The sequence below is a fragment of the Anabrus simplex genome, chromosome X, assembly GCF_040414725.1.
Source record: "Anabrus simplex isolate iqAnaSimp1 chromosome X, ASM4041472v1, whole genome shotgun sequence".
Taxonomy (NCBI): domain Eukaryota; kingdom Metazoa; phylum Arthropoda; class Insecta; order Orthoptera; family Tettigoniidae; genus Anabrus; species Anabrus simplex.
The window spans coordinates 183,918,784-183,945,608 of NC_090279.1; the positions used below are offsets into that span (position 1 = coordinate 183,918,784).

At 39.4% G+C, this 26,825-nt stretch overlaps 1 protein-coding gene across 3 annotated transcripts in view; it reads left to right on the plus strand.

Annotated features, from left to right (window-relative positions):
• The window catches only part of LOC136885876 (gastrula zinc finger protein XlCGF57.1), a 67,922-nt gene that overhangs the window by 10,383 nt on the left and 30,714 nt on the right, over positions 1–26,825 (plus strand). For all 3 annotated transcript variants that reach the window (XM_067158555.2, XM_067158558.2, XM_067158554.2), the window contains exons 3-4: positions 5,163–5,380; positions 9,802–9,905. In XM_067158555.2, the coding sequence (XP_067014656.2) occupies positions 5,163–5,380; positions 9,802–9,905 (322 nt within the window). The remainder of the gene's footprint in view (positions 1–5,162; positions 5,381–9,801; positions 9,906–26,825) is intronic.

Here is a 26,825-nt window from a genome sequence, read left to right on the forward strand (position 1 = left end):
TATTTCTAGTTCTGGGGATTCAGGTGTGTTACTATTCCTTTGTACCTCTGTTTAGCTCATGGATTTTGTATCTGAATTAATCTTTTTCAAATATTAAAGAATTTCCTTTGACAGCATACTACATTCCTACATGGAAATGATTTATTCCACTACTGTATCATAAATAGAGAAATTAATAAGTTGGAAATGTAACCAATTGATTACAGCAGCAAATTTGGAGAGATTAGTTGTTAATGCTTGATATTTTCATTCTTAGGATTAATATTATTTTATGAAGATAATTTGGTTTAGTACTTCATTGTAATTTAATGTTAAATTTAACATTTTTTTCCATATTTACTGCACTTATTGGGAGTAATACTGTCCTCTCTTAATTCTACGCAATGGATGCTATATCGACGGAGAATAGATGGGGGTGAATTATGAATTGCGACTCATCCTACCTAGACCGACTGTATATGGTTTCCATTTAAAGCTTTGTACGACAAAAGCCTATCATGACCTCAGTCCTGGATGTGTTTGCGAACGATGAGATCTTGACTGTGACAGACATCGTGTGCTATTGTTGTTTGAGTCATCAGTCCATAGACTGGTTTGATGCAGTTTCCCATGCCACCCTATCCTGTGCTAATCTTTTCATTTCTGTACCTACTGCATCCTACATGTGCTCCTATACATTGGTATACCTCTACCGTTCGTACTGCCTACACTTCCCTAAAAAAACCAACTGAACAAGTCCTGGGTGTCTTAAGATGTGTCCTATCAGTCTATCCCTTCTTCTGGTGAAATTTAACCAAATCGATCTCCTCTCACCAATTCGATTCAGTATCTCTTAATTTGTGATTCGATCTATCCATCTCACCTTTAGCGTTCTTCTGTAACACCACATTTCAGATGCTTCTATACTCTTTCTTTCTGAGCTAGGCCTAGTTATTGTCCTTGTTTCACTTTCATACAATGCCACGCTCTGGATGAAAGTCTTCAATAACATCTTTCTAATTCCAATATCAATGTTCGAAGTGATCAAATTTCTTTTCTTAAGAAAGGCCTTCCTTGCTTGTGCTCGTCTGCATTTTATATTACCCTTTTGCCATCGTTAGTTATTTTACTACCCAAGTAACAGTATTCATCCACTTCCTTTAAGACTTTATTTCCTAATCTAATATTTTCTGCATCATGTTACTTTGTTCGACTGCACTCCATTACTTTTGTTTTTGACTTATTTATTTTCATCTTATACTCCTTCCCCAAGACCATACCATTCAGCAATTTCTACTAATCTTCTACAGACTCAGATACAATAACAATATCATCAGCATTTCCTTTAATGCCTGTTCTACATAAACATTGAAAAGGAGGACGAACTGCAGCCTTTCCTCACTGCGTTCTGGATTGCTGGTTCTTTTTCACAGCCCTCGACTCATATGACTGCAGACTGATTTTTGTAGACATTGTAGATAATTCTTCATTCTCCGTATTTGATCCTGTTCACCTTCAGAATCTCAAATAACTTGGACCTATCAACATTATCGAAAGCCTTTTCGAGAACGCCACGTATGCAGGCTTGTCCTTCTTAATTCGATCCTCTAATATCAGATTTAAAGTCAGGATTGCTTCATGTGTTCGTATATTTCTTCTGAATCAAGTTTAGCACAGAACAGTGAGATCTTTGTGGTTCAGAAGATGGAGATAAAGAACCTAAAGCTGGTTTTAATCATTAATTGAATTATTTTATTTTGTATGGCTGTTTGGGATTGATAGCGAGTTCACTGTACCAGTATTAAGTAACCTTTATAGTTTGAATAATATTTCCTTTAACATACAACATTTTCTAAGAACAACATGATTAATCATGTAAATGAACATAATTTAGGTAGTAAGAAGTATATTGTTGGAAATTTGGTTTAGTTGCTTGGGTCATCATCTGTTCTCTGGGAAGATTAGTGTGCTAAGACTCTCCACTTCAGTCTGTCCTTCCATCATTCCTCTTTGAACATACTGTCAGTGTTGGTTCTTCCGGCCTTAATGCACTCCTTCACTGTATCCTTCAATCTGGTTCTGGGCTGACCTCTAGCCCTCTTCCCTGTCATATTTCCTTGTATGCCTGCTTTGACATTGTTTCTTCTTGCATTCTCGTCATGTACCCAAACCATTTCAGCTTTTTGGAATTAGTCCCAACACTAAATGTTCATCCTGGGCTCTTCATTCCGTATCCTGTCTTGTTTGTTTTTTCATGCTATGTTTATCAAGAACTCCATTTCAGTTGCTTGGGTCCTGTGTCCAGTCTGCCGAAGTGTGTGTCAGTATCAATATAAAGTGTGCCATGTAGAGAACCTCTTTGCATTTCATTGGTACATCCTGGACCCACACAACTTGTCACACCCTCAGGTAGAACTTGGTGCATAATTTAAGTCGTGCATTTATCTCTTTGTTCAATTTTTCCATCATCTGACAATGTACACAGTACTGCTATAAGTTCTGTCAGTACTTTCAATGCATATAACTATTAAATAAAACTATGCAAACCCATGAATAGACATATATCCTGGAAAAAATAAAAAAACGCTACAAAATGAACATACTGTTATTTGAAATGATCACCATCTGCGGCAACACAGCAGCGAAGACTCATACGACTGCAGACTGATTTCTGTAGAGATTGTAGATAATTCTTTGTTCTCGGTATCTGATTCTGATCACCTTCAGAATCTCAAATAGCTTGGTCCACTTCTCAATAGCCACACAAATCGTGTCGAGTGAAAATTTTTTGCCAGCTGACGTGATTGATTTTCTTAACTTCTCAATATTGGTGTTCCGTTTTTGACATGCTATTGCCTCAAGCTTCTGCCACAGAGAATAATCCAAAGGATTGAGGTCCGGACTTCCACTAGGCCAGTCAACAGCACCGATGAACCGTGGGACATTGGTTGCCAACCACTGCTGCGTCGTTTTTGCTTTGTGTCCAGGAGCTCTGTCCTGCCGAAAAATCCATGATTTCCCGTCAAACAGTTTCAAATTGATACAGGTATCACCTTTTCCAACATTGCCTGGTAGACAGATGCAGTAGTCTTTACTCCACCTTCGCAAAAATGCACCTCCGATTCTTCCCGCCAGGAAACCACCCACCATTCCATGACAGAACCAGGGTGATATCCATGCTGCACACATGGAACTTTCCATCTTGTGTCCTTGGAGGACCATGCGTACAAAAAATCATTTTGCTCGTTAAACGACTCTTCCACAGTGAATATCTTTTCATCTGTAAATAGGACATCTCAATATTGGCTCTCCCCATATGTCCTTAACAAAACGTGGGATAGAACTTGGCATATCACCTTTAATTTGTCAGTCAGGAAATGCCGTGTGTATCTTTCATATGCACCAACACGTAAATCATCCTTCAAAATACGTGACATAGTTTGTGGAGATATATTCATTTCATGAGACAAAATTGTTTGTTTACGCAAAGGATTGTGTTGAATTCTTGCACGAACAGCATTCTCTACTTCTTTTCTGCGTACACACCTAGGATGGCGTGATCTGACACGATCAGCAGTTGCACCTGTTTGTTTAAACCGTGCTATTGTCCGAAACATAAATCGTTCGTCCATACTGAGAGGTTTTAGCATAGAAGAGATTTCCTTAGCTCGCTTTCTGCAACGAAATAACACCAATACAGCGATACGATTCTTATACATTCCCCACTCCATCTTTCACGGCTGCCTGCTATTGGCATATTGCAAGCCGATTACTGGAAGGTGACCTTGTGGACGACAACATACAGCGTTGCCACACTTCTTCATTCACAATTACCATACTACAGTGCATTTAGATTTTACTGACAGAACTTATGGCATTACTGTGTAGTAGCTAAATATTTAAAGCTGCCAGCTATTCCTGATCCTTGCATCACCTCGTCTCTCTCTCTACACCGATGAGCCATTCAGTTAGAGGTGCCTGCCTACGAACATGTAGTGCCCCATTTCATTCTGACGATGACAGTGACGTGGACTCCACAAGGGAGCCATACTGATCCATGACTGCCGCATGACCTCCCATAATGCACAGAGATTGATCAGAGCAGGGTCCAGGGTGCTCAAATCTCTCTTGATAGCGTCTCAGATGTGCTCACTAGGATAGAATGCAACTTGAAAGCTTTTCTGTCTGTCAATATAAATATTATATTATTTTATTTACAAAACTTCCCTCGGTTGAAGGTTGCCACAATGGACAAAGCATAATGATCTAATTATAATTTTGACTTACAATAATTTGGTCGATTACATTATTCTCATAATGTCTTTTTAAACTACAAGAGATATAGCATGTTGCAGTGATTTCTCAGCAATGAAATGGAACCTCGTAAAGCTGACATAGAAATAGTTTGTAGTTCCGTAACACAGATAAGTCTTACAGCAACGATAGAATAGGAAGGAAATGGCCGTAGCTTTAATGAAGGTACAGTCCCAGCAGTTTTCCTGGTGTGAAAATGGGAAACCATGGAAACTTTTGCTGTAAGACCTATCTGTGTTGGTGCGATGTAGACAGTTCGTAAAGAAAAGAATTCTTCTTCTTCTGGTCACTTTGGCCCTTAATCTTCCCTTCACTTACAGCTGAAACTAAGCTATCATCTGTTTCATAGTTGCATTCATTCAGAATGTTGTACTCTACTTGACTGTCATTGGCATCATCTTTATCTTCATATGATAAAAGAGTTCTTAAAATACCTAGGTTCTTATAACATCCTAATCCAAACAGGTTTAAAATTACATGACGTACAACATTATTGGCACTGCTGGTGGCTCCAGTTAGCCTACGCAGTGGCCTCCACGGTATGCACTAGCCAGCGTATTGGTAGGTGTGCTAGGTACCAACTGATGAGCCCACCCTAGCACACGAGGGCGAAACGCTGGCAACCAAGAATGAGTTAGCTGGAAAATTTATAATGTCCAATAACGGACCATTTATATTGGTATTACAACATTATGCATTACATGTTTGTGATATTAAGCAGGCTAAAGGAATTCTTTCCTTATGAGGAATGCCGTGGTACCACAGAATACCTGATACTGTTGACAAGGTGTTGCTGAAACTGATCTTGCTACTTTATAATGAAGTTCTATTGTAATTGCAGTTATTCCAAGAAAGTCTTTCTGTTATAGGACGAAATTTTAACCAGTCCTGAAGAAATCTTGCCTACAGAAGTAGTTGCTGTGAAGGAAGAGGATGCAGAGTCATATTTAGAAGAGAGCATAGAATTTTTTGAGGAGGAGAATTTTGAGGTGAAAAATTTTGAGGCAAAACCTATGGAATATTCTGAAATGAAGCATTTTGATACTCTGGAAGAAGAGAATGTCGAACCTGATATGCCACCTGATGGGTAAGTTGCTAGTAATTCGTTAGTGTAGTAGTGTAGTTTTTTTTTTTTTTTTACAATTTGCTTTACGTCACACCGACACAGATAGGTCTTACTGCGATGATGGGGCAGGAAAGGGCTAGGAGTGGGAAGGAAGCGGCTGTGGCCTTAAGTTAGGTACAGCCCCAGCATTTACCTGGTGTGAAAATGGGAAACCACGGAAAACCATCTCCAGGGCTGCCGACAGTGGGATTCGAACCCACTATCTTCCGAATACTGGATACTGGCTGTACTTAAGCGACTCCAGCTATCGAGCTCGGTAGTCTAGTTTTACTGGCCTCATGATGTAAGGGTACTATACCCCAGAGTGCTGCGTTTGATTCTTTGCTTGTCAAAGTATTTTAATCCCGGGCTGAGGACTGAAATAGGATTCTCTCAGCCTTGTGAGACTTCAGGGCCAGTTTCTCCAGTCAAGCAATATGGTTGACCATTTGGCTTTAGTTATCAGCTCGTTGTCTAGGGAGCAGGCAGACTTCATGCAGTAGCAACCGCTGGGGAGAAGATAACGAAGTATCATTTCACGTATTTGTAAATATTTTTAACACTTTCAGCACTACCATATTTCATCATGGACCCTGTCAGTAAACTGGGTCTTTTTCCTGAATTTTAATACATTATTACACAATAGCGAAACAGTACAAACCTGATTTTTGTATCATGTGAGGTGTCAGCTGTCTAAAATGAAGGTGTTAATCAGAAAGTACATATCTGAAGTATTTTAATTATACTATTCTTACGATAAACATAACAAATATATGTGAATAAATCATTTACATTCAAGTTTTGCCAATAAACCTGCTCAGACATAAAAATGAATCATTTAATGTGGCTACTAAAGCCACAAATAAACACAAGTACATTTGAAATACAAAATTTACCTATTTAAGAATAGTTTGTTTTGGTATAATAACCTGAAGATATTGATCTATGCAAAGTCCAACCTTGTACTCCTTATACCACCATCTACAGTACGTTCTTTTCATGGTACAGGTGAATCATCAGCCTGCATCTTCATCTTAATGAAAAAAATAAGCCCAAATTTCGGGAGAGGTGAAGTATTTCTATCGTTTGTATTTGGAGTAAAATAATGCAGTTAAAAAAACTTGCACTCGAAAGTGACGTAACAAATAAAAATCTTGCCCGAACTATCACTTGATATGTGGCTCGTAAGCCGAGTATTCATCACTGTCATCTGTTTCGGAACCCACTTCTCTGGATAAAATATCCAAGATATCGCCATCATGGAGCCGGAGTGAGGACGAGTTTGTAGAGTAACACAGCTGACAGTGCGACATATTTGGTGCGCTCAGCACCCAGCACATCGAGTGCTTTGGTAGAGATCACGGCAAGCAGAAACTACCCTTTTTATCGTTTATTTTTGAACTTCATGACAACTGCTGCATTCTAGTGGACACTAGATAAACTACTATCTCCAAGCAAGGGACGGGAACTGTATGGGATATGTGTAGCTGCATATAAACATGTGCATCGTCCAGAACCAGGGAAGCAGTGTGCCCATATCCCATACGAGCATAGTATTGAAAGTGTTAAATACTAAATTTATTGATTTCATATGGCAGGTGGATACACTGTTATGAAAGTACAGATATGGCATGTAGCTGATTTTCACAGTGAGTCTCTGGCAGAAGGACAATATCCACTTTGAGGCTAGTCAGTACCTTTGTTAGATAGTCACATTTTGATCGACTTACTCCTTCATTTAAAGCTATAAATTTCATTTTTGTTCCGTGTTGAAATGCAGTTATAAGAATTAAACTGACAAAAGGGTCCACTTTTTCAATACAATACATCAAGTAAATAATATTACATGAGTCTTGGGACTAGCTTCTGCCATTTAGTGGCCATCTTCAGCCAAGTAAAAATTAAACAGGTCATGTGATAAACTAAAATATAATTATATAAGATAAAGGCAATGTTGCAGGAATAATTATAACATTGAAATACATACAACAACAGAATTATGGTTGTGATCTTCTTGTCATAATGGTAATGCAGCCCCAGCATTTACCTGGTTTGAAAATAGGAAACCAGGGAAAACCATCTTCAGGGCTGCCAACAGTGGGGTTTGAACCCACTATCTCCTGGATGCAAGCTCACAGCTGTGCACCTCTAACCGCACGGCCATCTTCCCCAATTTAAGTAGGAGACTCCCTATATTTTGTTTTTTTTCCCTCTTTCTGGATCGCAGAGACTTGTCTCCCAATTTTGAGAGCAGATTTTGTGTTCCTATATTTTTTGAAAACTCCAGTTTTCCTCGTTCTTTAAGTAGCTGGAGAGAATTTCTGTTCTGTGGGCGCTGGCAAGCAGATGCAATCAGCTACTGGTGTTCTTAAATATGACAGTCTCTAACGTAATGCTTTTTTATTTTATCATTTTCTCATAGCAATGCTGACAGTATTTTTTAACATATTTACAAGGATGAAAACTCAATTCAGATCGAAGCTTCCCAAAAAAAGATTTTTGGAAAAAAATTTAACCTTAAAACATGTTCAATAAGTCCAGTGCTTTGAGCATAAATCTAGTTCAGAAATTTATGAAGAGGCCTCAGGCAGTTACAATGGAGAGTCATGTGTTCTAAAGCTCAAATGCATGCAGTATTTATAAATAAATAAATAAATAAAGAAAGAAATAAAGAAATAAGTAAGAGAAATTACATAGTTGAGTAGAATAATGTGTTAACTATTCTTCAAAGTTACGTAACCAATGATGTGTTGTAACATTTTGGGATATGCTGCAAAAAAAAAAATCCTGGTTTTTACTTTTGAAATTGTCCATTTCCATAGCGTAACAGTTAGCACTGTTAGCTGCCGTCGTCGGGGGCCCTGGTTCGATTCCCGGTACTGCCAGAAATTTAAGAATGGCAGGAGGGCTGGTATATGGTTCACCTCCATTGGGGACGTGCCTAAAGAGCTGCACCACATTGGGGCGAGGACACAAGTTTAGTTTACTTTGCTTTTGGAAGTTGGCACATCATCTCGCCTCATCCCCGACCTCGTACCAAGAAATGGGACTAAGGAGTAGCCATACCTACATTACACTGTTGGTTGCTTTACTGGCAAGTCACAAAGCACATTTAAAGTTTAGATTGGTGAGCCAGTTCTGTGCCTGGATTTACAGACCGCCAGTAATCGAAACAACTGTTCTCACAAAGAGATGAATCTGAACGTGCTTAACATACTTGCATTAAGTTTGTGCAATCTAAGAATTCTCTCCCTTGGAAAATGAACTTAAAACTCAGTTGAACAGTTGTATATTTAAATAGATGCAGGGTGTCAGAAATACAGCTACATATTTGATCGATTGCTTATGTTTAATTATAACTCCTACAGATAAATGAAAAACCCTGTTAGAAAGTCAAGGCCTGACACTGTCAACACACAACAATGCAACGAAAACTATCACCAGTACCGAGTCACATAATTGCCTCAAACTCTTCGCCATTAACATCACAGCACAGTCGACACCGCTTTTGAAAATCGCTCATTGCTTTCTGATATATGAATAATGTTATAGCACAAATTTTTTCTCAATTACTGTTTTGAGCATGTCGAAGTCTCGTGGTTTTCGGTCGTAAACTTTCTCCTTCAAATGCCCCCACAATCAATAATCACAGGCTGTGAGATCAGGAGAGTGAGCTGGCCATTCTGTCGGCCCTCTTCTTTCCACCCACCTGTTTGGTAATTCGCAATTCAAAATTTCCCTTGCCGTAGTAGCGTAGTGAGGGGGTACACCATCCTGCTGGAATACTCAATGTTGGTGCTGAACACTTTGCATCACTGGCAACACAAATTCATTGAGGATTTCACAATATTGTTCATTGTAAACTGTCTCACCCAAAGTTCTCATGCCTAGCAGTCCTTGCAATCCAATCATTCCGCTGTCACTGATACCAATATAAATGGCCCGTTATTGGACATTATAAATTTTCCAGCCAACTCATTCCTGGTTGCCAGCGTTTTGCCCCAGTGTGCTAAGTTGGGCTCATCAGTTGGTAAATAGCACACCCACCAAGACACATGGCTAGTGCATACCGTGGAGGCTACTGCATAGGCTAATTGGAGCCACCACCAGACTTTGTCTCAGTACCAAAAATTGATGCCTGCCTGGCCATCAGATGATATAGATGTTGATTCCCACAGGGAACCTGAAATATTTGTCCTGAATGAGTAAATTTATAATACCAATATAAATGGTCTGTTATTGGACATTATAAATTTTCCAGCCAACTTATTCCTTGTTGCCAGTGTTCATACAGCCCGTATTTGGTCCCTCCCCTTTCTAACTCCTGTCTAGATCAACTGTGATTATCTTTAACTTTGCTATGTTTGTAGTTTAGTTGATTTTGTTTACTCTTCTGTCACCAGCAAAATGGGCGAGGAAAGCAGTGAACAGAGTGGTGACGACGAAGACAGCGGTACAACGAGCAGGAGTGTAGATTCGCAGCCAGAAAAGGAATCTCATAAAATTGGTGGGTACTCTTACCTTTCTGATACAGTTATCTTCTCAGTAGAAGACAGCTAGAGGGATTTTCAAAATGTCCATTTCTCAGGATTGTCTGCTGTTCAGAAAATATAAAACAGATATGCAATGCATTTTCCATATGAACACACAGCTTTAGTCCAAGAATAAACAAGTTGCATAAATAAAATTAAGTTTAATAGTACACTCACTTAATACAGTAATACAAAACAAGTTGCTTTCATATGACAAACTACAGAGTGGGCGAGATGTTCCCGTAGCACTGTAACTGTTTAATGTCAAATGTTATTTAGGTTACGTTACTTACGTATTAATTGTCCAATATATCTGCATGTTCCCCATCGGCTTGTATGCTGTAAACACAGTTCTGTACACCTCCATATTCTTCTTGACATATTTCTAAGCATGTCCGCTGTTATAGTGCGAAATGCATCCTCAACAGCATTGCGCAGTTCTTCATTTGTAGCATAATGACATGCAAATACATGCGCCTTAATGACTCCCCATAACGAGTTGTCAGGTGTGGTGAGGTCAGGACTTCTTGGTGGCCATTTCATGGGAGCTTATGTTCTTAGTGAACCATGACCTATCCACCGGCCTGCAAAATGTTCGTTTAGGAACTTGCGCATTGCAAGAGCACATTGAGCAGGCACCTCAAGCTGGGGTATTAACCAAGTTTGTAACATTTGTAAATAATTTGCACCATTCGTTCCCTTAAAAAAAGTATGGTCCAAGCAGATGTTGTGATGTCATCGCTGCCCATATCATTAACTGAGGCGGGTTCCTTTCCAACTCAACTCTGTACTCTTTGGCCGACATGGCAATATCTCTAGCATGTGAGCTGCGATAAATAGAACATTCATCTGAAAACATAACCTTGGCACGGCTCAGTGCATTTGGGACTTCAGTTAACAATGCACGCCATGCTAAAACACACTCACTCCGGTTTCCTATCCCATAACTCGTTTACGAACATCGGTCAAAAGAGTCTGAACTTAAGGTCTTTTTTAATGTAATCTCGCATTGTTGTCTTCAGAATACAGAGTTCCCAAGCACTTTTATGCTCCGACTTCGTAGGAGATTGTTCAATCGAAGCACTCACTTCAGCACATGTTTCTTCTCGTATCTTCTTCCTTCCACCCCGCGACCTGTCTTTAACAATGCCCAAGGCAAAAGCATATCTGTCCCAATTCATAAGTGTTGGTTTTCGTGGTGGAGCCTTATTAAACCTTTCCTGGAATGTTCCCTTAATCTGTCTCATTTTTTTGCCCTGTGCGTTATCGTTCATGCACCCATACACTTGCCACCAACTGCTCCTCAGTAGTATAACTCTTACTGCTCAAATCTGTCATGTGGCTTCACACTAACACTCGACTGCAACAGTATGTATTCCAACACCTGATTCCAACAATTAATAAGAAGTAATATAGCTACCAAACTACATAAATAACATAGCATAAATAACATTTGACACTAAACAGTTATAGTGGTACAGGGACTTCTCACCCATGCTGTACATGTGTTACCTTCAAGTTTTAATATAGAATTTTTGACAACATTTTAAATAGACTTTTATAATCATAACATAAAATTTAAACCAGGAATATGTACAATGATCAACCAGAACATTATGACCACCTACCTACTATCGATATAAATCTGTCCAGGTGATAGCAGCGTCACCTGACAAGGAATGACACGCACGGTGCATGTAGTATCAGTGAATGTGCTGTCCATGTATAGAATGGGGAAGGCGTGCGATCAGTCAGAGTTTGACCGAGGGCAGACTGTGATGGCACGAAGGCTGTGCATGAGCATTTTGGAAACTGCACGACTTTAGTATTTACAAGTTTCATTTTCCGTATTGATTGGATTCACTGTAGAGACAAGAAATGTGTTCCACCTATCAATACTTATTTATTGTAAATGGATTTACATTAGTACCGGTTTCGGCCTTTCATGGCCATCATCAGCTAGTACATAATTATATTATAGCCATAGACGATATCACAAAGATGTTATTATGTTAGATCACCCGGATGTCTAATGGGGATGAAAAAATATAAAATATATTGTAGTAGTATTTTGTCTATGTGGGGTTAAAATATCTGTGATCAAAGTGGTAATGAAGGCTACAGTAAACTAAAACCTATTGAATGTACATTGGACATATTAAAATACATAAGGCACAGTATAAAACACTTTATAAGTTAAACACACTAAAATATGGTGTATATATATATATATATATGTTAAAACGCTGTTAAAATTTGAGAGTTTGTGTTGCGTGGAGTTCTTCTTCAATCTTCTTTATAGTTCTTATGCTTCTGTATCTATGTTAATTTAGTTGCATGGAGTGATCTTCGAGAATATTCTATGGCTGATATATGTCATATTGATTCGTGGTGAAAACCCTTGTAGTGAAAATTTTTCGAGTACTATGTAATTCACAGTTAAATTGAAATAACGTAGTTCAACCTATTCAATACAAGTAAATAAGACATGTGGTGTTACATTCCTATTTAATTATAAGCAGAAGCCTGATAGTATATGCAGGCTGGCTCACTTAACTGTTCTCCGCTTCTCATAAACATTTTGAGACAGTGCTGAACTTTGCGTGTGTTGTGCTACTATTCAGAAGATTGCGCCTTAAGTGATTGACCTTCTACTTCTTCTAAATTTTATGATTTAATTTCTTATTTACCTATGCATTGTTTTTACATTTTATTCGGCTTATGATGACCCAGATTGGGGTCGAAACCGGTACCGCTTCTGCTTATAATTAAATAGGAATGTAACACCACATTTCTTATTTACTTGTATTGAATAGGTTGAACTACGTTATTTGTTATTTCAATTTAATTGTGATACAGTTCAATTCGGAACATCATGAAATTTTTATCTTTAAATACTATGTAATTCAACCGTTGATGTACTTCAGTAAGTGTTATGACAGACTGCAAAGACTTGAGTTTAAATTTTTTGATTTGTAAATCCATTTACAATAAATAAGTATTGATAGGTGGACCACGTTTCTTGTCTGTACAACTGCACGACTTGTCGGGTGTTCGAGAAGTGCTGTGGTGAGTGTCTTCGACAAGTGGCAAAACCAAGGTGAAACCATGTCCAAACGTCGAGGGATTGGGCAGCCACCCCTCATTACAGATGTCGGATGTCGTTGGCTGGGCAGTCTGGTAAAACAGGACAGGCGGTGAACTGTGGCGGAACTAACATCAGACTTTAATGCTGGGCAGAGTACAAGTGTGTCTAAACACACAGTGCACCAAACACTCCTAAGGATGAACCTCTGCAGCCGACGATCTACGCATGTGCCAATGTTAACATCACAATAGCGGCAATTATGAATTAAAGGGGCACGTGACCATCGTCACTGGACGTTGGTGCAGTGGCAGAGCGTTGCATGATCTGATGAATCCCGATACCTTCTTCATCATGCCGATGGGAGGGTGAAATCCGTTGTTTTCCAAGGGAACAGCTCCTTGACACCTGTACTCTGGGACGGAGGCAAGCTGGCGGCGGCTTAATTATGCTCTGGGGAACATTCACATGGGCATCCGTGGGTCCAGTGGAGCTCGTGCAAGGCACCATGTTGGCCAAGAAGTATCGTAGACTGGTTGCAGACCATGTACACCCCTTCATGACGATCATGTTTCCCAACAGCCAGGAGTGTGATGGAGTGGTTTGAGGAACACTGTGGCCAGTTGCAGTTGATATGCTGGCCCCCCAACTCGCCAAATCTTTATCCGATCGAACACATTTGGGATGTGATTGAACGTGGCATCAGAGCTCATCGCCCCCCTCCCTGGAATTTACAGGAATTAGGTGACTTGTGTGTGCAGATGTGGTGCCAACTCCCTCCAGTGACTTATTGAGACCTCATTGCTTCCACGTCAAGACACGTCGCCGCTGTTATCCGCAACAAACTTGGACATACTGGCTATTAGTTCAGGTAGTCATAATGTTTTGGCTGATCAATGTATTTTCATTTACATTTTAAAATATTACCAGATTTTATTGTTCTTCATTGTAGATCATTGTGTCATTGTCATGTCAATTTTTAAAATTTTTGGCTGAAGGTGACTTGTAAGAAAAGTTCAAAATAGTACCATGGTGTTTTAACCTGTGGTTGCTGTAATAAATGTGTATTGAATAGGTGAAAATCTTTCTTCATTTGAATTTTTTAACTTTAGCTAAAAATAGTCATCGCCTTTGAGTGAACTGTTGACTTCGGAATACTGTTGGATGCTTCTATAAACATAAAATGTACAAGTTACGAGCATCAGTTGAGAGCTCTTCTTTGAGGGTATTGATAACATATTCACATTTTTTGCATAATCTGAGGCTGCGTCATCATTCACTCTCAGCTGTGAAATGAGCGGGAAGGTACATGCTTGCGTGTGGACAGGAAGGGAGTGTGTTTGAGAGTTTGCATCGTTTTTGTGAATATTTAACATGTGTACAGAATTTAGACGATGAAGCCATACTGGATATTCTTATGGAAGACTCGGGTTCTGAAATCGAGGGCGAGGATAACAATTGCACACCAAGTGAACATGATAATTTTTTACGCTTCAGACAAGTAAATTTAGATAATGAGCTAAGTTCAAGTAGGTGTGAAGTGGGCTCTGTAATCATCATCTGGAGCAGTTTCCAACCACAGGCTGGGTCTGGAACATAAGTCTATCATTTTCTGTCTCTCCACCAACTTTACGTCTGTCTCTCTTGTCCAGTTTACCCCCCTCTTGCCTCAGTGCTCTTTCTAACACCTTTCAGTCATCTGTCTCTCGGTCTTCCTCTAGGTCTCCTTTCCTTCAACTCCATCTCTAAAATCTTTCTCGGTATCCTCTTTTCTTCCGTTCTCTTAACATGTCCATACCACTGCAGCCCCAATTTTTCCTGTAGGGTACCTCATTTACCATTTTCCAAACTCTCTCATTTCTTGCTCTGGCGATTCTTGTTAAATCTACTCGACACCTTTGAAACTTCATTTCTGCTGCTTGTATTCTACTTTTTGCCCTTCGAGCGAGCCGGGTAGGGTGTTTGAAAACGAGCGTCTTTCAAAGTTGCCTATTCAAAAACATTTCGTTGTCCAAGACAGATTCCCAATTCCGTCCTCTTCTCTCCACGTCTTCCCTTAGTTGGTCCATCCATCTTCTTCTTGGTCTTCCAGCTGGTCTTCTACCTGTTATTCCCTTTTCCAAATAAGCACATGGTAACCTTGTGCTATTCATTTGTTTATCATGCCCAAACCATTTGTCTAGATGACCTAAGTCTTTCCTCCATCGATTCATTTAGACCTAGGTTAGATCGGATCTCATCATTTTTCACATGATCAATTCGGGTCTTTTGGAGGGCCGTTCTAAGAAATTTCATTTCACAGGCTTGAATCCTACTACAATCCTTTGATGTTAGTGTGCAGGTTTCCAGAGAATATGTAAGGATGGGAATGAAATATGACTTGTACAGGGTCATTTTTGTTCTTTGTGGGACCTTCTCATCCCATAGTAGGTGTCTAACGATACTGTAAAAGTTAGAGCATTTGGTTACTCTGTTTGTTATTTCTATCTCAGCTGTGTTATTACTAGCCATTATGCCATTATGCTTCCTAAATAACCAAATTGGTGTACTACTTCAACTTGGTGGTCCTGTATTTTTATGTTGCATTCTGTATTATGTCTGCTGATTTTCAATGCTACTGTTTTTGATGGGTTCAGTTTCATTCCATAATCATCAAACTTCTTACACCATGCATTCAGATTATTTTGTACTCCCTTCTCTGTTTCATCCCATATTGCCACATCGTCTGCAAACACCAGAGCCTGAAGATCTTTATTACCTTCTCCTTTTAGTTCCTTAAAATGGTATCCATAACTGCTATGGATAGAAGAGGTGGTAAGGCACTTCCCTGTTGTACTCCTTTGGTTGTATTGAACCATTCAGATGACCATCTCCAGTTCTTATCCATACGTGAAAATCGGCACAAAATAAGTCTTGTAGATAATTCCTTAATGTCTCTGTGGTACATCCCTGTTCCATATCAATCCTCCCACAATCTTTCCATTTGCACACCTTCCTCTTTTGTTGGTTTCTCTCCTGTTTCCTCCATTTTCTTCTGTTACACTTTCCAGGTATTTAAAGCTTTCAGTTCTTTTCAACTGCTCCCCTCCTAATGTCGTGTCATTGTACGCTCGGTTCTTGTTTCGTGTCGTTACCAGCACAGCACTCTTTTGTGCTGAGCACTTCATTGCATAAGATGACACAACTTCCTCCCATCCATTTAGCTGTTCCTGCACTTCACTCTTACTGTTTCCCCATATTAGTAGAACATCTGCAAGCAACACTGCTATCTTCTGTATTATATCATCCATCACCTTTATTAATAGTAGAGGTGAGAGGGCACTTCCTTGCTTTACACCATTAATACAGTTTTATATTGCTCTCTAAATATGTGAGTTGCTTCCTGTGTACCGTCATTTGGGGTTATTTCGGACGCAGGAGGTAATTTCGGACAAAACGGTACTTTTTCGTTTCACGGTTGGTCACTCTGAATTTTCCAAGATAGAATTCCCGCGCTCAAATTTTTTGAATTCAAGACGAATTCCCGCGCCAATTTTAGCGCGTATATCCTGCGTTACGTACGAAATTATCACGTTAATAATGCTCGTTGTTGTTGGTTTCATTATAGCCTTGACAATTGGTACAGGAACTTCTTAGTGTACACAGGTATTAAAAGAGTCCAGCTGCTGTTCACTATTGTCTACCATTTGTTCTGTTGTGTTTGAAAGTATCCATGAGGCTTCTACGAAGTTTATCTTTAAACACTTCGTTCTACACACATTTTTCTGTGAATCTGTGCAAGGCTGGGGTAATTTCGGACTATGCCGCGTGTGTACAAGAGAAGATTAGGAGGACAGTTGTATTGCAACTACGAGAAAAGTAAACTCGATGCGGCAGTAAATGCCATTAAGGCTGGAAAAATGTCCTACCGCAAAGCCGCGGAGTATTTTCAGGTACCGCGATCGACCCTGGAGAATAAGGTGAACCGCACCAACCCCAAAGCAATCGGAGCACCACCTGTCCTGGACACTGAAGAGGAGGAAATGCTTGTACACGGGATCGTCCGAGCAGCACACTGGGGATATCCTCTCACTTCAAGTGATATTCGATATATTGTAAAGGGGTACCTTGACAGGATTGGAAGAAAGGAGAGGAGATTTACACAGAATCTTCCAGGCGTCGAATGGGCAAGGTCTTTCTTAAAGAAGCACTCAGCATTCTCTCCGTTCGTCTCTCAGAGAATATTAAGAGAGCTCGTGCGGAGGTTAGCTCGGAGTCCGTACGCGAATTTTTCGTTAACGTGCTACCCACTCTGGAAAACATTCCACCGGAAAATGTCATAAACTGTGACGAAACCAACTTAAGTGACGACCCTGCGAAGAAACACGTGATTGTTAGGAGAGGGATTAAGCATGCGGAGAGAGTAATGGACTTCTCCAAGACAAGTATTTCTGTCATGATGTGCGCAAGTGGGGATGGAAAACTACTGCCCCCGTACGTTTTGTACAAGTCTGAGCATCTTTGGGATACCTGGCAAGAAGGTGGCCCTCCTGGCACCCGATACAACAGGAACAAAAGTGGATGGTTCGATCTACTGATTTTTGAAGACTGGTTCTTAACGGTGGCACTGCCGTATTTGAAACAGCTGGATGGACCAAAAGTCATGATCGGGGACAATTTATTGAGCCATGTGTCTCTCTCAGTTATTCAAGAATGTGAAAAGCACAACATTTCTTTTATCCTTCTCCCACCAAATAGCACACATATTCTACAACCTTTAGACGTGTGTTTTTTTTTGGGCCACTTAAGAAAGCCTGGAGGGATGTGCTGACGAACTGGAAGAAGTGTACACATGGGCCTATATCTAGAGATGCTTTCCCATCTCTTCTGAAGGAGACGCTAGATAAGATAGAGGTGCAAAAAGCAGATAATATCAGAAGTGGCTTCCGCAGCACTGGATTAATTCCTCTTGACCCCCAGAGAGTCCTTAAAAGGTTTCCAGAAACATCAGATTCAAATGCAAAGGAATCGTCTTGGTTATCCACTTTCGAGACTGTACTATCTCAAGCTCGTTACGGCTCTGGTTCTACCGCATCATCTCGCCGTCGTAAACTGAATGTTCCTCCCGGAAAATCTATCGTGGGTGGTCACTTACGTGACAGTGAAACTGCTGTACAAAATCAGGAAGAAGTTCCACAGTTATCAGATGACCAACCATGCAGTTCCACACTTGGACTAGAAAGTTTCGTCGTAGTGAACTACGATTACGAGTCTGGGAGCAAGAAACAAACTAGGCAATATGTTGGTGTGACGGTCAACATAGGAGCTCAGGACGTCGTCGTAAAATTCCTACGGTCACACAGGGGAAGCAAGAAAATATTTGTGTTTCCGAGTGTTGAGGATAAGGACACAGTTCTGAAGGACCAGATTGCCAAAATTCTACCGGCACCAAAAGAGAAAAGGGGAATATTCACCTTTGATACAGACGTTGTGTAAATAATCCACACGAATGACTAAATTGAATAGAAAGTAAACTATATTGTATTTTGCGGCAAAGTTTTGTTTGTTTTGTTATGTAAATAAAGAATAATTCTGCTATATCATGCACATATATTTTTTTCGCAAATAACTGTCCGAAATAACCCCATACACGAGGTAATCGCGGACGGTAACTTAAAAACACTGCATGTCCGAATTTACCCCAACATATGGGGTAACTTCGGACACATTTTAATATTTTTTAAAACACGACGATGTGCGTTCTCGTGTTTCTTCCGGTGTTCATTTTATCTCCTAGATATGTACCTAGACGTAGAAATTAAAATAATATAAATTAAATTCGTTAATAAGGACCATAACCAAAAAAATTGCTAAAAGTGTCCGAAATTACCCCAAATGACGGTACCGATGACAACATGCACCCGATGTGAGCCCACTGTCAGGTCAGGCTACGAATGGTGGGAAAGCAAATTACTGGTTGTAAACAAGGATACCCGTGCAAATTGACCAATTAGGTTAGAATCTGTATTAGTATGTTTTAGCATATGCGTCATCAATATTTGTCAAATTTCAAAATATTAACCTAATTAGCATTCATAGCTGCATCAGATTTTTTTTTTTTTTTTTTCGTTTGTAGGACTTACCAGTCCTGAGGTCTAGTGTGCCTGCCTCTTACCCAGAGGCGCCGGGTTCGATTCCTAACCAGGACAGGGATTTTTACCTGGATCTGAGGGCTGGTTCGAGGTCCACTCAGCCTATGTGATGAATTGAGGAACTATCTGATGGTAAGATGGCGGCCCCAGTCTAGAAGGCCAAGAGTACCGGCCAAGAGGATTCGTCGTGCTGACCACACGACACCTCGTAATCTGCAGGTCTTCGGGCTGAGCAGCGTCCGCTTGGTAGGCCAAGGCCCTTCAGGGCTATAGTGCCACGGGGTTAGTTAGAACCTACAGTATTATCTTCATAATTTTATATTTAAAAGTTGCCGCACTATTATGGTAGTACCGGGCGAGTTGGCCATGCGGTTAGGAGCGCACAGCTGTGAGCTGACATCCGGGAGATAGTGGGTTCGAGCCCCATTGTCGGCAATCCTGAAGATGGTTTTCCGTGGTTTTCCATTTTCACACCAGGTAAATGCTGGGGCTGTACCTTAATTAAGGCCACGGCCGCTTCCTTCCCATTCCTAGGCCTTTCCTGTCCCATCGTCGCCATAACACCTATCTGTGTCGGTGCAACGTAAAGCAACTAGCAAAAAAGCTATTATGATAGTTAAACTCATTTTTGTGTAGAGGAGAGAGTGATGTCACTAAATATTCCAAAGTTATTACAGTTACTAGGAACTGACCTGGCATTTGCCTTAGTGCACAAGAATGGAAAACCAATCTCAGGACAGCCAATGTTGGGGACCAGCCCCTCTTCGTGTCCGAAATACAGAGGCATAGACACACGGTAGAACTGTGGCCACCCCTCCTCCGCTTGGTTGGAATGCTTAATACTGTTACGCGTTTGGCAAACTGTCTTCAGTTTTGCACCATTGGTTCTGTAATGTATATTTTCACCATTTTTCTTCATTCAAGGACCGTGCCCTTGCTTATGTGACCACTGAAAAGAGGGCAGACATTTGTTCAGTTAGCTTCAGCAAGGCAGCACTTACACCTTTCTGTGTTATTCTAGCTCATTGATATAGACCACGCTAGAACAGTAGTAGTGCCATTTGTTCACAGTCGCAGAATGACCTACAGTATTACCACGTGTTGTCAGTTATTGGAACTGATTGAAACTGCTTCCTGAAGCCAAGGGAAAGCTTCGTCTGAATAATGAAAAATTCATGTTAAAGTGATAACTATCAACAAAATGATGTAGAACGTAGAGATACGTATCTTTAATTTAAAGCAAACCACCTTAAATTTGGCCTAGTAGAAGTTGTTGATAGATTCTAGACAGAAAGCGTACTTGTCGTATATGCGCATGTTAATGCTAATGATGGTTGAAATAAAGAAAACAATAGTACTGACTCATTTGCATATAAGTACCTTTCATCTGAATTCATTTTCATAAAATTCGGTCCAGTGGGGAGTTGTTAGCGGATTGCAAAAAAGAATTTAAAAAAATATAGTTTGCTTTTCCTAGTATTGCCGGCCCCGTGGTTTAGGGGTAGCGTGCCTGCCCCTTACCCAGAGCCCCCAGGTTCAATTCCCGGCCAGGTCAGGGATTTTTACCTGGACCTGCGGGCTGGTTCGAGGTCCACTCAACCTACGTGATTAGAATTGAGGAGCTATCTGACGGTGCGATAGCGGCCCCGGTCTAGAAAGCCAAGTATAACGGCCGAGAGGATTCGTCGTGCAGACCACACTACACCTCATAATCTGCAGGCCTTCGGGCTGAGCACCGGTCACTTGGTAGGCCAAGGCCCTTCAAGGGCTGTAGTGCCATTGGGTTTGGTTTGGTTTGGTTTGGTTTGGTTTGGTTTCCCTAGTATTGAAAAATTTTCAAAAACCATTAAAAATCCGTAATTTCTGGAGGGGAGCGCATTTCAAATATGGGAGTCTCAAATGTGTTAATGCTAGATACTGTGGTCCTCCTCCTTTAAAATGATATATTAAATCTGACATTACCTGTGTTATGATATACTAACAATTTGTTGGTTATTTTGATCCACCTTTTCAATACAAATTACAGTCTGTGTTGCTAAGTTGTAATGTTACAACACTAATTTACCGGGACATGTTTCGCTTTTATTCATAAGCATCATCAGCCTATACTATTGCCTCAAGGTTTGTCATTTTTGGGTTGTTGTTACAAATTTCATTACATTGAATGTAAATCTGATTTCAGTGATAACAATATTTAAAACAAGAATAATATACACATTAAAAATTATGACAATATGATTTGAAATGTTGAAATGGATTAACTCTTAATTCTAAAACACATTGACGTCCAAAACACAGTTTTTAATTTGGCTAAAAATTGTTTGCAATGTTAAAATAAAATTGATTCAACTATAATTTGGCATTAAAATTTGAGTCATAAATATAAATATAAATATTGGATGTTAATATATAGGAGCCATAGTTTCTGAAGTGCGTTGGTTTCTAGATTACAGTAACATTTCAGTATTGAGAATTATAGTTAAGAATTGTGCTCTCTAAATAATGTTATTTAAAAAGACTGTAATTTTGCATTATGCGTGATTAGTCATGATGATAATCTAGAATTGAAGTCTTGAGTTCGTTGGAAACGGCTTCTAGATTTGACAAGGAGTAGAGCCACAACAGACAATAGTCACAGTAACACAATAAGGCCCACAAGAATCTGTAGCAGCAGACAAAGGGAAGCTTCTTCCATTCCATAAATCGAAAGAAACATAATCAGATACCAGTACTCAAAATTTGGATTGAAGCCCCTTTTAACCATAACTTACATCAAAACAATCAACTTCCAACGGAGAGTCTGGTCGCTACAAACAAGAATTAAATTGTCAATACTTCCTCTGATCAAATAGCCAAACTGCAGCAGCAAGCCTCATCAAATCTAGAAGCCGTTTCCAATGAACTCAAGACTTCAATTCTAGATTATCATCATGACTAATCACGCATAATGCAAAATTACAGTCTTTTTAAATAACATTATTTAGAGAGCACAATTCTTAACTATAATTCTCAATACTGAAATGTTACTGTAATCTAGAAACCAACGCACTTCAGAAACTATGGCTCCTATATATTAACATCCAATATTTATATTTATATTTATGACTCAAATTTTAATGCCAAATTATAGTTGAATCAATTTTATTTTAACATTGCAAACAATTTTTAGCCAAATTAAAAACTGTGTTTTGGACGTCAATGTGTTTTAGAATTAAGAGTTAATCCATTTCAACATTTCAAATCATATTGTCATAATTTTTAATGTGTATATTATTCTTGTTTTAAATATTGTTATCACTGAAATCAGATTTACATTCAATGTAATGAAATTTGTAACAACAACCCAAAAATGACAAACCTTGAGGCAATAGTATAGGCTGATGATGCTTATGAATAAAAGCGAAACATGTCCCGGTAAATTAGTGTTGTAACATTACAACTTAGCAACACAGACTGTAATTTGTATTGAAAAGGTGGATCAAAATAACCAACAAATTGTTAGTATATCATAGCATAGTTCAATACGGGTCTAATAATGAGATTAGTTACATGTAATTACCTGTGTTGTCAAAAATTATTTTGATTTTAAAATTTTCATGTTTTTGTAACAAACATGAGCCTAAGTGGAGTTCCAAAAGTATGGACGTATTCCATCTCAAGAAGGATTATTCTTTTCTGGAATGGAGGCGGAAAGATGGTTCTCGAGTGCAGATAAAAAATACAGTATTTACTTGCCTGTAACACCCCGTGTTTTTTCTTTCTAATTTTCAACTTCAGAAATAGGGGAGGGTATAACAGGTGAAAATTTCTCATAATACAGTTTTTCCAAAAAGTTTAGGGACACACTATAATTTGAACAGATGCGACCCTGTCCTTATATCTTTAGGTGACATAACAATGTTTTGACTGTTAATTAACATCGGGGAAACTTTTTTTTTTTTTTTTTTTTTTTGCAAACTAGGAGTTTCTATAACAATAGTTGCTCATTTTAGAAAATTTTATAGTGCTTTAAGCGAATGAAAATGTATGAATTTTTTGGAAATATAATGTAAAATAACTGAGTGACTAACTGTGATTGATTTTTGATTTATTACTCGATCATTTATAACATATTATATTTTAAATTTGAAAGAATGAAATGGCCCTTAAAAATTTACTTCACAAATGTCCGAACATTATCCAAATTTGGTTTTTCTGGATAGAGATGGGGGAAATCATTGCATAAGTTGTTTGATATAACTTCTTAATGGAAGCAACTAGCACACCGCTGTTTGTACAGCAGAATTCCTTGGGATCCAGTCTGTAGGTGAGACAAGTTCCAAGTGCACTAGATGCTTCCATTCGACATTTTTTTTGTTTTTTTTGTTTTTTGCTAGTGGCTTTACGTCGCACCAAACAGATAGGTCTTATGGTGACGATGGGATAGGAAAGGCCTAGGAGTTGGAAGGAAGCGGCCATGGCCTTAATTAAGGTACAGCCCCAGCATTTGCCTGGTGTGAAGATGGGAAACCACCGAAAACCATCTTCAGGGCTGCCGACAGTGGGACTCGAACCCACTATCCCCCTGGATGCAAGCTCACAACCGCACGCCCCTAATCGCACGCGCACAGCCAACTCGCCCGGTAATTCAACAGTTTTATCAAACAATTCATGCCGCGATTTCCACCACTTTTCTCTAGTAAATTCAAAACTCACAAGATGCTCGGACGTTTGCAAAATAATATTTCAGTGGACATTTCATCCTTGCTGATTTAGAATACAGTACTTTGAAAACAATCCAGCAATGATTCAAAATTGCTTCACAGTTAGTTTCTCAGCCATTTTGAATTTTGTTGCGAAAATGTCAAAATATCTTAAAAAGGCTAACATTTTCTAGAAAGAGCAACCATCGTTGTAGAAAAGCCTAATTTGCGCCAATCATCATCATCATCATCATCAGTTTTCCACTCCAGTTGCCCGGGTGTGGTTTACGAGCACTCTCCACTTCTGTCTGTCCATGTACCACTCTTCTCTCAAGACGACATCCCAGCTGATTCCTCTTGTTCCTATGTCCTCTTTCACGTGGTCCAGCCACCTCTTCCTAGGTCTTCCTACCGGTCGTTTTCCGGCCACGACTGTGTGTAGCCATTGTTTTGCTGTCCTTCCATCGTCCATTTGTTTGACATGGCCAAACCATTTCAAACGGGCCCTTGTCACTTTTTCATTCAGGGATGGGTACACACCAGCTTGCTCCCTTATTCTTTCATTCCTTACCCTGTCCCTTTTTGTCTTCTGTACCATAGTTCGTAGGAACTTCATTTCTGCGGCTTGTAGTTTGCTGTCCACTTGTTGGGTTGTTGTGCAGGTTTCTAGGCCATATGTTATTATGGGGGTGAAGTATGATTGGAATAGAATCTGCTTTGATCTTAAGGGAACTTGTTCGTTCCAGAGGAGGTTCCGAACTTGATGGTAAAACTGAGCTGATTTTTGAATGCGGTTGTTAATCTCATGCTGTATTCTGTTATCACTTGAAATGATGCACCCAAGATATTTATATTGGTCTACTGTTTCCAGTTGTGTACCTTCCAGCATTATTTTTCCTTTCTTCTTCTGCCTGTTGACAGACATAGTAACAGTTTTCGATTTATTTATTGTTAATTCGTGTGCTTTCAAATGTTCATTCCAGGTGTTCAGCCTCTCTTGGACTTCCTTCTCTGTATTTCCCCAAATTACTACATCATCTGCAAATGCAAATGCATTGATGTCCATATTGTTCTTCTGCTTAATTTCTTTCATGACTTCATCCATGACAGTGATAAAAAGTAATGGTGAAAGGGTACTGCCTTGTTGCACTCCTTTAGTGGTTTGGAACCAATCAGAATTACCGTTTCCTATCTGTACGCAACTGCAGCAGTCTTCGTAAAGCATTTTAACTTTCTGGATAAGCCCTTTGGGTACATTCTTCTTTCTTAAACATTCCCATATAGTCTTCCTTGGAACACTATCAAATGCTTTTTCGAGATCCAAAAACACTAGTGTTAAGTCTTTGCCCTTCTCCCAATGCTTTTCTAACAGTATTCTAAGTGCAAATATGAGATCGGTAGTTGATCGGTGTTCTCTGAATCCATATTGTTCTTCCTGTAGTTGTGGTTCTATTATTTTCCTTAGCCTTTTTTCAAGTATTTTCTCAAATATTTTCAAACCATCAGATAATAAAGTGATCCCTCTATAATTGCTACATTTCTTCCGGCTTCCTTTTTTGAAGAGAGGTATTATTATTCCCTTTTTCCAATCATCTGGAACTTTCCTATCCTTCCATATTGCATTAATTACTCTATGAAGCCACTGTATTCCTATTGCACCAGTTGCTTTGATCATATCTGCACTGACTTCATCAAATCCTGTAGATCTTTCTTTGGGCATACTATTAAGGGCCGTCTCTACTTCCTTCCATGTTGGCGGACTCTCTTGGTCAGGCTCATCATTGCAGCTTAAACTGACCTGCGTGGTTACATCATTGGAGTCTTTCCCAGTACTGTTGTATAAATTATCAAAATAGGATTTCATGATCTTCCTTATTTCTGTCTCCTCCCTAACTATGTTACCATCTGGTTCCTCTATTGCTGTTATGTATTCATTGTCTCTTCTTATATTTCGTATTGTTCGGTAAAGTAGTTTAGAATTAGCTTTGCTGTCTTGCTCTAGTTTATCTGTGAAATCAGTCCAAGCTTTCTGTTTTTCTTCGGCCACAATTTTCTTTACTTGTAACTTCTGATCTCTGTATTTCTGGTGCAGTTCGTTTACTCTAGATTCGTTCCTTTGACTTCCTTTTTGCATTTCTTTGTCTCTGGCTTTCCTGGTTTCATTTTTCACTTTCACAGCAATCTTCACCCGATCGTTCCACCAAGGAGTTTCTTTTCCCTTCATTTTGCTATTAGTTTTACCACAAACTTCTAATGCAGCTCCAACAATGCTTTCTTTGAATCTAGTCCACTCGATGTTGCCTTCTTGTAATGCATCTGATGGTAATTTATTGGTCACTTTTTTTGTGTATTCAACTTGTTTCTCTGTCTTCTTTAGCTCCCATGTCTTAATTTTTGGTTTCCTGTATTTCTGAGGTCTATAAATTTCAATGTGCTTTATTGTTGCGAGGAGAAGTCTGTGGTCACTGTCCAGGCTTTCACTTGGTATAACTCTGACATCACATATGGTCTTTCCTGCTTCATTGTCAGATATAAAATAATCTATCAGAGTTTTAGTATCTCCATTCCAACTGTATCTTGTTAGTTTATGACTTAGCTGCTTCTGAAACCAACTGTTGGTTATTCTCAAGCCATTCCTTACACATAGATCTAGAAGACTTTCTCCTTCTGGGTTCCTGTCTCCATAACCATGTGGACCTAGTACATTTTCATATCCACGCCTGTCTGATCCAACTTGAGCATTTAGATCTCCCATTATTATATTTTCCTCTCTTTCTATAGCTTCTTCTAAATCAGTTCGGAATTGTTCTTTTTCCTCTTCGTTACAGCCAGTCTGTGGGTCATACACCTGGACTACTGTCAGCACACTCTTGTTAAGAGAGATGTTCAACTTAATAATTCTTTCATTAACATATATTACCTCACTGATGACATCAATGTCCTCTCATAATATAAAACCTACACCATTTTTGGCTTCTGTTTTATTTCCATTCCAAT